Genomic DNA, 11,837 nt, shown 5'->3' with positions numbered 1-11,837 from the left:
TTCTTCGCTTTCCCGGGGCTGTCGCAGTTTTACCAGCTGTATTATGGCGGCGGGGAGAAGGACCATATTATTTTTCTTTTTGTCCTTTCCTCTTGCTCCTGATTCACTCTCTTACGGAATCATTCTTTCTCTTTCTCCTGCTGAAGTATCCTGTCCCTCTCTTTCGGATCCATCTCTTATGTCTATCTGTCTATCTATCTATCAATTTATCTTTCAGTCTAAGGAGATTATTGTGTTTGTATGTACTTATTTACTCATTTTATTTTTCGCACTATTCTAGTTGTATGAAGGTCTATTCTTTGGTGTGTTATTAAGCTTTCGTGAATTTCTCTCTCTCTCTCTCTCTCTCTCTCTCTCTCTCTCTCTCTTTTTCCATGAGTGGGGGGAGGGGGTGGGTGGGAAAGTGAGGCTGTATCTCATGTCTAATGGTTGGCGGTGTGTCGGGCGGCTGTACCTGCTCATTATGGCATTTTTACCCATCCAAGGCGCTTTTCAATGAGTTCTCGCCTTGTTCCAGCGCCGAAAGGATGTTATTATGCATTTTTCCGGGTGTTGGAGGTGAGGAAAGAGGGTTAGGATGATGATGATGGTGGTGGTGGTGGTGGTGATTGATGATGATGATGGTGGTGGAGATGGTGACTGATAATGATGATTTTGGTGATGATGATGATGATTACGTGTAATTATGAGGGACTACTTAACGTTTTTGGAGGGGTTTGGAGGATGAAGGATGGTTTCGGATTCCCAGATGCCAGCTATTTATTCTACTGACTACCTCTTCTTTTGGAGGGTGAAGGGTGGATGTGCATTCTCTACCATATTGCTGGCCATAGTTAATTCAGTCTTTCTCTCTATTATTTTCCCACCTTCCCCCTCACTCTCTTGCCTCCGTCATTCCCCATACTCTCTCCTCTTCTTCCCCCTCACTGTCTTGCCTCTGTCCTTCCCATTACTTTCTCCATCACTTCACCACCTCCCCCTTCATCCCCAGGCCAGTCTTATCCCCTCATTCTTTCCTTTACTTCCCCACCTTCCCCTTCACCCCTCTCCACCTTTCTCCCTTCAGTTTCTCAGTTTTCCCCTCACTTTCTTCATTTTTCCTACCTTCCTCTTCATACCTCGTCACTCTCATCCCTTCACTCTGTCCCTAACTTCTCCACCTTCTTCCTCCCCTCTCGCACTCTGCTACTCATCATCTTCATCATCCACGCCCAGACACACCCAGTCCCTCCATTACTTCTCCCATCTTCCCCCTCACTACCGTGCCTCCCTGATCCTCTCACTGTTTCCCGTTCTTCCCCACCATTCCCGTTCTTCCCCACCTTTCCCCACATCCCCCTGACTTCCCCACCTTCTTCCCCACTCACCATCCACACCCACTCTCACTTTACCCCCTTCTTCCCCACGCACCATTCCACACCTTCTCTCACTTTACCCCCTTCTTCCCCACTCATCATCCACACCCACTCTCACTTTACCCCCTTCTTCCCCACTCACCATCCACACCCATACTCTCACTTTACCCCCTTCATCCCCACTCACCATCCGCACCCATACTCTCACTTTACCCCCTCCATCCCCACGCACCATCCACACCTACTCTTATTTTAACCCCTTCTTCCCCACTCACCATCCACATCCACTCCAGATGCTACCACGACTTTGGACGGCCGAGTTTCCCAGTGATGCAGAACCTCCCTCAAGCGGGCATAATTATAATGAATATCGTAATCCCGTGGCCTGGAATAATGGGAGGAGCTGCTGGGAGAAAATCAAAGGCGCCCGCTGTTTGGACAAGTGAGGGAGTTAATTTGGCAGGATGAATGGGGTGATTCGCCAGTCGTCAGGGAGGTTGGATGGTGGTGGTGGATTGAGCGCTGTGGGGAGGAGGGTGTGCGAAGGAGTTAGAAGTGATGGATTGATGGATTGGATTAAGATGGTTCGGTCTTTTGGCGTTGTGGGAGGACGTTAAGAGTGGCGAATTGAGGGCTGTGGGTTGTGGGAAGGAGTGATGGATTGATGGATTGAGTTGGTTGGGTGTTTTGCTGTGTGGGAAGAAGTTATGGGAAGCGGATTGAGCGCTGGGGGTTGTGGAAAGAAGTTGGGAGTGATGAACTGGATTAATTTGGTTGGGAGTTTTTAGCGTTGTGGGAAGAAGTTACGAGTTGCGAATTGAACGCTGTGAGGTTGTGGGAAGAAGTGATGGATTGATGACCTGGATTTTGCTGGTTGGGTGTGTTAGTGTTCTGGGTGCGAGTTGAGACTGTTGGATTGATGATATGATTAGTCTGGTTGTCTTGGGTTGTTGGAAGGAGTTAGTAATGCTGGACAAGTTTAGAGTTAAATTGTGAAGTGTTTTGTTGTTGAAGGAGTTGACTGAATGTTGTCTTCCATGATCTGTCATTCGTTTCCTTTTACTTGGCTCAAGTTTTGATTCACTTTCCTTCATTATATTCTTCTGTTCCTCTTCCTATGCTTCATCTTAATGTGTTTCTCCATTCTCTCCTCACTCACTGTACTTCGACTTGTATCTCTTCTCGTGTCTCTCCTCTTCATCTTCTCGTACATCTGATTTGCGCGTCTCTCCTCTTCGTCTTCTCTCTTCACATTTCCCAACTAAGACGGGAGGAGGGAGGTGGGGGGGCCCGGGTACAGGACGCCGTTATTAATGGACAGGTAGTCTCGATCGAAAATTAATTAATGCTGAATGATGTTCCTCCTGACCTTAGTCTCGGCACGGAGAAAAAAGGTCACCGCGAGAAATTAATTAAGGAAGAGTGATTTGCTGGAAGGGAAGGGTGGCGGAGGGAAGGAGAAGTAGGGTGTTTGCCCATACCTCCTCGAGTGCTTTTGTTTTATAAGGGGAAGCGGAGACATGTGGGTGAAAGACGTCGGATAGTCTAGGAAAGGGAAGTGTGTGTGTGTGTGTGTGTGTGTGTGTGTGTGTGTGTGTGTGTGTGTGTGTGTGTGTGTTTTGCTCAAAGGGAAGGGTGGAAAGAGGGAAGTGTGTGTGTGTGTGTGTGTGTGTGTGTGTGTGTGTGTGTGTGTGTGTGTGTGTGTGTGTGTGTGTGTGTGTGTTTTGCTCAAAGGGAAGGGTGGAAAGAGGGAAGTCGAAGGGGTGTTTGCCCATACCTACTTGAATGCCTTTGTTTTAGAAGGGGAAACGGAGACATGAGGAATGAAAGACATTGGGAGGAGGAAGAGGAGATGGGGGTGTTTGAGGTTAAAAGTGTGTGTGTGTGTGTGTGTGTGTGTGTGTGTGTGTGTGTGTGTGTGTGTGTGAGAGTGTGTATGTTCCACAGCTATATAGACTGGATTATGTTATTTTTTAGTGTTAAGTGTTTCTCGGTGTGTTTAAGTACAAAAATCGAGCTGAGATATTATAAAGGGAAGACATGTGTGCGTGTTAGAGAGAGAGAGAGAGAGAGAGAGTGAGAGTGTGTAGGTATGTATGTATGTATGTGCGTGCCTGTGTGTGTACAGCGGAGAGTACAGAGCGGAGAGGAAGGGGTAGTGAAGAGGAAGGCGTGGCGAAGGAAGGGAGGGAGGGAGGGGGAAGAAAAAGAGACCAGTCTACTTGAAAGCGCCTCGTCACCACCACCATTAATAACGTTGATAATAAGATAATTATCAAGGGGAAGTAAAGGCCACTTTGTCCAGGCCGCACTCACTCGACGCTGCAGGAGTGGACCGCCCTTCCCTGACTGACTTAGGCTATACTCTTATCTTGGGTATACTGGACGGCATTCACGGTGTAAGAGGGGACATTGCCACACCTCACAGTACCGCATCTCATACTGCCGCACCTCACAGTACATCGTGTCATTCTGCCGCACCTCACTGTACCGCATCTCATCCTGCCGCACTCACTGTATCGCATCTCATACTGCCGCACCTCACTGTACCTTATCTCATACTAACCTCACAGTATTGTATCTCATGTTGTCGCACTTTATATTGCCCCACCCCATAGTACCGCATCACATACTGCCGCACCTTGCAGTGCCGCTTCTTATACTTCTATTGCAGCATCTTTCTCTTCCCCACTCCACAATGCAAAACCAGCCTCATACCGCCACACTTCACTTTACACAGCTACACTACACGCAGTCTGATTTCATACTGTCACACCTGTTACACCTCACACTGCCATACCTTATAATGCTACACTACGTTGCAACACCTTACACTGCTACACCTCTCACAGCCACACTTAATAACGAGACACTTCATAGTCGCACCACGGACCGGCGCACCTTATACTGCCACATCGCACGCCACATCTCCAGTTTGCACACTGTGTATTATCCCTTTTCAAGACCTTTTTAACGCAGAGAAAGATTCCTGTATAAAGCCTTTATAGTACTATATATGTTTTGAGCGTATTAGTAGTAGATTCTGATGATGTTCGATGTGTCAGGCCGCGGCATTGTGAGCGCTTCTGGTGTCTCATGGCCTAGCAGGTGTTTAGTGGAGGAAGTTGGGTTGATTAGCGGCCTCTGAGGTGTCAGGGTTAGAAGGGGTAGCGTCCAGGGGCCCTTTACCTGGGTGCGAAGGAGGCCCAGATCATGTTCCCACTTTACCTGTACATCGATCAGTGTGGATGCAGCGTCTGTAAATTTATGTATTGGATTCTGGTGTAGCAGTAAATGGCGTAGGTTAATATGAAACAATACATTCGTTAACGTAAGGCCACAATTTATGTGTTAATTAAGATTCAGCTATTCAGTCTTACTTTCACTGAACTTCTTGTATGTGCGATAACAGCACAAGTGTCGACAGTTTTATCATCTTGAATATCGTACTTGCAAATCGAGCCACCACAGAATATATACAGTCCATTCAGGCCTGGGTGTTCCTGCAGCTGAGTAAAATCGTCTGGAGGTAGTAAAATAAAATGACAAAGCTACAGTGGTTCAAAATGGGGCATGAATCAGACACGGGATACTGTTTATAGAGCCCCACCCAGCCACACCTAACCATGACACCCAACTCTTCCCTTATATTTACATCATCAGGGCCCTTCCCAATTTTTTATCCAACAATGACCAAGAGGACCCAGCCTTTTGTTGACACTCGGCTCCGGTCGTCCTTTTGGGTCCCCTGATCGAACTTATTACGCCACTATAGATTAATGACACCACGAAAAAAGGGGAAAAAGGGAAGGGGTGGGGGGCGCGAGTTTGATCAAGCATTTACGCTAATGAAGAACCGAATGTACCCCTTTGGTGATCAGGTTAAAGCGGCATTGTGGTCAGCCAGCAGACTCAGCCGCGTCATTAGTGGTAATTGGTTTTTGGTGGCGGGGCCGACCCTTTAACAGCTTTCTAATCGTTTGGGTAGCGGGGACCTGGGAGAGTGTGATCATCTATGGGGAGTTTGTAGGGCTTAAGGGCCTGGAAACACAATCAGCTCATGAACGCTTTCACTGAAGGTATTTTGTTGACACTCATGCCAAGCGATTGTATTCAGCTAAGCAGGGAAATATCAAACTGGAGAGGGTTATATAAAGCCTTCATTAACCTCACACTATTTGGGGCTCTCCTAAATTGAATAAAGGTGCCTGGTAGCCGTATGAACATAATCTGAACAATTTTCTCGAGCGGTGGAAGGGATTAACAGCTTCCTAATCGTTTGTTTAGAGAGAACCTGTGAGAATGACCATCGATGGGTTCACTGTAGGGTGTGAAAGGCGGGGAAATACCATCAAGCCTAAAATACTTGACTGTGAAATACGAACTTCACTTTATTTTCTGGTTATCGTCAGGCAGCTATCTTCAGTTCATAGCAACTCACCTCAGCCTTAGTTTATATAAATACCAGTTTATATAAGTGATTAGTAAGGAAATAATTAAGGTCAGGTCAGGATGAAGTATTCTTGGATTGATTCTGGATGTGTTTAGTTGCCTTCTGTTAATATTATTGCCATAAGTGAGACAGAATTTTTATATGAAACTTTTAATTAAATGTGCATAATTGAAACAACATTTACTCCTTCACTACGCTTTTTTTTTTTTTTTTTTTTAATTCATGCCATATTCAGACGATTTGACGCAGCGCACGAGAGATTTCCTGTTCGAGGGGTTAGACATATCCTTCCTTTATCTCCTTCACTCATAGGGTACCCTCCTAAGCTAAACAAAATTGTCTTCATGTAGCAAGAATAAATTAAGACGACCTCGAAGTAAAAAGGATTACGTGGATATATTTGTAAATGAAACTTAGCTCTTGTATGCTGGAATAGGAACATGTGTAGATCAGTAATAAAGTTGATAGTTGTACTTCCTCGCCCTTACAACTCTAATGGAACGTTTCTTTGTTGCAGGGGAGGAGTGCGAGGGGAAGGAGCCTGGTCCTGAAGGCGAGCCCGAATCTCCCAGCTCCAGTCCCAGACACCGCAGGTAAGTTTTAGTACATTACGTTGGGTTGGGGGCGCGTATTCTCGTTGCCTTGGGAGCTTTCGTAACACATGTTTTTTCTGCGATTTATTTTTGTCTCTTACACTTAACTGTCTTCGTGTGTGTTACTGTTACAAACGTTATTGATACAAGACGGGTATAAATAATATGGCAGATCATTTGGAGGTTTAATATCCTAAATAAATCGCCTAGAAATAGGTGTTATGAAGCCACTTACGCCAAAGGGAATAGGTAGACGTGTATACTGCCATGGAAGACTTCAAAGCACTTCTTCATTAGGTATATTGATCAGCATATTAAACCTCATTATCCTCCTGTATGCTATTTATAATATTAATTTTGTAACGTTCTAATATTGACCTAGTTTGCATCGATAATATGCAAAAGAATAGTAGTGTATAATAGCCAAATTTATGGCTTAGAAGGTGTTACGAATGCTCTGAAGCAAAAGAGAAAACAGCCACTTATACTAGCCAAGGACCTGGACGCTATCAGAAGTAAAAGCACAAGACAGTCCCTTTGCAAGCATTTTCTTTACGAACATTATCCTCTTTCCTCTACGAACGTCAGAGAGTATTCATCCTTCTCATGAGTTCCTCTCGTGTCTTCGTATTGCTATCAACAACGTATAAATTTTTCATGCACCACCTTGCATTTCCACGTCCTGTAAGAAAAGGTCGGTGTAATTTTTATAATGACAGTACAGGAGGGGACGAAAGTATGCCTACTATTTTACCTCTTGTACTTTTCACTTTTCTCAGCTAGCTAGTATGCCTAATTTGGGAGAGGCGTGGCATTACTCTTTTCTTATAAATGATGTTCCGTGAAATGAAGCGTCATGGAGGAAAGTGACAGATATATATTGGGAAGCTGATATAGTAGGATAGTACATGAATTTTTTACTCTGTAGTACAGTGCCTAAAAAAAGTACCTGACAATTTTACAGTGAACAATACCTTTATTTTTACACGGGAAGTAATTCTAATCGTTCTGTGTATATCTTACGTTATATTAAGTTCCATCTAATATGCTGTATTAAGTGGAATAGCGGGGTTGCCAGCACGTAATATCACTGGAGAATTTTTAGGCACTGTACTCCCCAAGAGATAAAAATAACTTTGTATGATCCTTATCTCAGTACAGGCTTTGAATTAAGGGCCCAGGTTTCTTCACTACCCGTAAATTCAAAGTTATTGTCAGCATTTTTAATTTTTCGCCGGTATAGTGTAAGGGGGCAGAATAATATTAATATCCCTGAATCGACCTAATATTATTTGATGACACTTCCTCACTCACTTAATATTTGGAGTTATTCTCAGTATTTTCATAATACCAGTATGCAGATTATGATATATTACTGTTAAGTCCTGTAACCTAATGACATATTCAGCATTTTATTCTTGCTACTACCTTGCTACTAACTTGGGGGTGACCTTTCTAACTGGACGTGTTAGATATGGACTTCACTAACCCTTTCACTGCTAGGCGCATATCCGAAGTCGAATAAATCGTCGGGAGGTAGCAAGGGTAAACTAAAATATTGTCTAGAATAATACGTCCTCGAAGTGCAGCGGTTAATAGCATAATTATATCTATTACCTTCTGTTACTTAGCTAACAGAGTGTCCCTTTCTCCCTGTTTCAGGGACAGTGGAAGTGTGACGTCCCGTGATGGACTCTCCCCTAAGATGTCACCTCGCCACTCGCCACGAGAGTCCCTCAACTCCTCCCCAGCGCCCCTGGCCTCACCTCGGGCCACACCCCCTTCACTCCGCCCGATCCCCTCGCCCTCCTTCACGAGAATTTCAGACAACGAGGCCGACATTCTCGACTTCTCTCTGCGACGTTCGTCACCCCTTACAAGAGAGGAGCAATTCAGCATGTCTGCCAGGTCGTCCCTTGCTGGGTCGCCGCCCCCAGGTCTCCCTCGCCTTGGTGATTCTCCTCTGGATTTATCAGTGCCACGGAAGAGAGCGGCAGATGCACTGCTGGAGGCGGCACAGGGCAAGATTCACCACGACCTGGCCAAAGGACTTGGTGCCTGGGGAATTCCTCTGCCTCCCCACATAGCCTCTGCCATGGCTCTCAGACCTGACCTGGCAGCTCTTAAGCCGGAATTAGCACTGTGGAATGGTAAGCTGAAAGGAGACGGTATAGCTACAAAGCTTCCACCATTTCCCATGGGTGCTGTACCCCCTACATCTACTGATGGAACCAGAGCCTTGGAGAGAATGAGTGAGCTGAGTAAACTCGGTGGAGACACTGGTCTAGACTTATTCAGGGGCGGTTTAGGGGGTACCTCAGGTCGTGCTACTGCCTGGCAGAGTCATTGGCTTAGCAAGGGTCAGGATGCCACCAAAGATGTGTTGAAATGTGTGTGGTGCAAGGCTTCATTCAACACACTGGCTGAGTTGACGGCACACATGAAGGAAGCTAAACACTGTGGTGTCAACTTACCGCCTCCTATCCCACCACCAGCATCCAGCTCTTCTTCTATCCTTACTCACCTGCCGCCTCAGTATACGCCTACCAAGACACAGCCAACCAAACCCCCTTCCTCCTCCTCCTCCTCTGCTGCGTCTGGGTCATCCTCGTCGAGTGACCTTATGTCAAACATCAAGGAGACAATGCCACTGCCCCGTAAGCTGGTACGTGGCCAAGACGTGTGGCTGGGTAAGGGTGCAGAGCAGACACGTCAAATTCTTAAGTGCATGTGGTGTGGCCAGAGTTTCAAGTCTCTGGCTGAGATGACTCAGCACATGCAGCAGACGCAGCATTACACAAACATCATCTCTCAGGAGCAGATAATATCATGGAAGTCCCCAGAAGAAAAAACTAGCAGTCAGAGCCACGTAAATGCTGTACTCACATGCAAGGTGTGCGATCAGGCATTTGCATCTCTCAAAGAACTCAGCAATCACATGGTGAAGAATGCACACTACAAGGAACATATAATGCGCTCGATTACAGAGTCTGGAGCACGACGCAGACAGACTAGGGAGAAAAGGAAGAAGTCTCTGCCGGTACGCAAGCTTTTGGAGTTGGAGCGTGCCCAGCAGGAACTGCGTGCAGGTGAAGGTGGAAGAAGTCTGAAGGATCAGTCCGCATCAGGTCGCATCTCATGTGAAAAATGTGGTGACAAGATAGAAACAGCGTTATTCGTGGACCATATTCGCAACTGTGTTGGCACATCATCTCGTGACTTACTCAAGTCCGCTCTCCTCTCCCCCGAAAGCGATTATAGCAACAAGCTTGACTCTGCCCCTGAGACTGACAGTGAGGGGAAAAAAACACCAGATAAAACTCCCCGTGATAGCCCTAGGGAAAAAGACTTTGATAAACCAAAGGGCCGTGGTGCTTCTGAATCTCCCTCGGTACTGAATGCACTGGAAAAATTGATCGAGAAGAGCTTTGATTCTGGTAAAAGTAAGCCAGGATCGGGGCCTCTGGGGTCAAGCATTCTCCGCCGACTTGGTATTGACGAAACCGCCGACTACTCTAAGCCGCTCATGGATCCACAGCTGATGGGCATGTATGCAACCTTCTCCAGGCTGCATGGGGGGCCTCCAGTAGGAGGGGCACCATCCACCTTTAATTTACCACCTTCATTCGGCTCCAGTGACAGAGGTGCGGGACTACGAGGTCTGAGTGACTCCATGATGAGCCCAAGTGCAGATTCTGACACTCGTGACACATTCCCACGGTCTCCCTCACGGCCTGGATCACGGCCAGCATCCACAGGTTCCATTACAAGGGATGGGAGCGGGAGTGAGCGATCCCTAGAGTTGCTTCGACCCGACAGTCGCCCTGCCGTCACACCAGAGGAGATTGCACCGACTGAAAATGGCGCCGACCACTCAGATATTGAACAAGAAAGCCTTTGTGGCAGAGAGGAGGTGAAGCAGGAGCCGCCAGAAACAAATGGAGAGGTTAGTGACCGTGAGTCTGTGTCAGCTAGGGAGGAAGTCAGAGTCAAGGAAGAGATACGGGTGAAAGAAGAATTCAAAATGAAGGAGGAGGGAGATGAAGAAGAGGAGAACGAATTATCAACGGAAGTGGGACGTGAATCTCCAGCCGGGAGATTGCTTGGATCGCCTGCCGGCTGTAGCAGTCGTTCTGGCACCCCACACTCGGAGGCCAGTGTTGGACGCACAGGCTCCGGACTTGGGGCGTCTGGACTTGGTGGACTCTCTGCTCTGCTTGGAGGTGGTGGTGGGGAAGGCACGTCTTCACACCCCCTCGCCGCCCTGCAAAAGCTGTGTGACAAGACAGAGAATCAGCCAAGGCCGCCTCCAGTGAGCGGGACAACCACTGGACCACAGACAAACCCTGGGGCGATTCTGGCTTTTTCTTGGGCGTGCAATGATGCCGTTACAGCTGACAGTATCATGAAGTGTGCTTTCTGTGACACACCATTCATCAGCAAGGGGGCATATCGGCATCACCTCTCCAAAATGCACTTCGTCAAAGATGGTGTGATTCCTGAGTCTGCCGCCGGGAAGAGCAACAGTGGCAAGCCCCCGCCACCCACCAGCAAGGCAGCCACCCCACCAGCACCCCCTGTGGAGGAGTCGCCCCACTCCAAGTTCCTGAAGTACACGGAGCTGGCCAAGCAGCTGTCCAGCAAGTAGTGCCGGTCGCTGCTCTGGGGTGGCCGGACCTACCCCCACGCCCCTACCTGCGCCCGCCAAAGACCCCCTGTCCCCGCCCGCCCCGTGTATGTACAGTGAGGCGAGGTTCGTGTGTACAGTGTAACTATTTATCCTTTGTGAGAGCTTGGTGGCCCTTGTAGTCTTGTGATACCTGGCAGCTTGGAGGCGGCGGCGGCCGGGGTCCCCTCATATCACCCGCCTCCCGGGACTGTCACTACCGGCGGGCGCTGCTCCCGTCCCCCGCCCGCAGGAAAGACACGTGCCAACAATCAAAACAACCCGCAGAGTACAAAGTGTGTGTTGTGGGCGGGCTGGGTTGTGGCCACGCCCGTAGTAGCGAGGGAGCCCGCGCCCACAGCCGGCCCGGCCCCCGTGGCGCCAGGGACCTGCAGGCGGCCGCGGAGGGGCGCGGCGCCCCCTGCCCCCTCGGCACGCCCTCGCCTCACGCTGTGTATCTTTACACCTCCCGCGACGATGTGATCGTCCCGGGCTGTTGCAAACTTAATCGCTCACACTTGCTGTCACTTTTTCACATAGTTATTAATATATAGACAGTGTAAGTTAAGCTGACATGGCAATGATCAAATTGATTGTTGATAATTATCTGAAAGCATCAGTGATGTATCAATATCATCCTTTTTACAATATGCTGTCTTTGACTTGCTGAAAGTGATCTCAATGCTTTTATTCCTAGTGTAAAGACGCGCCTGACCAACGGAACTGATCGGCGAGGCTTGATACCTCCCCCTCCCCCTCCCGGCCCTGGT

At 47.9% G+C, this 11,837-nt stretch overlaps 1 protein-coding gene across 1 annotated transcript; it reads left to right on the top strand.

Annotated features, from left to right (window-relative positions):
- Positions 1–6,330: 6,330 nt before the first annotated feature.
- Positions 6,331–11,049, top strand: LOC145400381 (protein tiptop-like). The gene is made up of 2 exons (XM_080272896.1): positions 6,331–6,401; positions 8,064–11,049. The coding sequence occupies exon 2, from the start codon at positions 8,107–8,109 to the stop codon at positions 11,047–11,049; it is 2,943 nt and encodes a 980-aa protein (XP_080129022.1). The 5' UTR covers positions 6,331–6,401; positions 8,064–8,106.
- The last annotated feature ends 788 nt before the right edge of the window (positions 11,050–11,837 follow it).

Source organism: Coenobita brevimanus, chromosome 52, assembly GCF_032717465.1.
Source record: "Coenobita brevimanus isolate Jiangsu-jjx chromosome 52, ASM3271746v2, whole genome shotgun sequence".
Classification (NCBI taxonomy): domain Eukaryota; kingdom Metazoa; phylum Arthropoda; class Malacostraca; order Decapoda; family Coenobitidae; genus Coenobita; species Coenobita brevimanus.
Note: the sequence above shows the minus strand (reverse complement) of the source record. Positions and strands in the feature narration are given on the sequence as shown.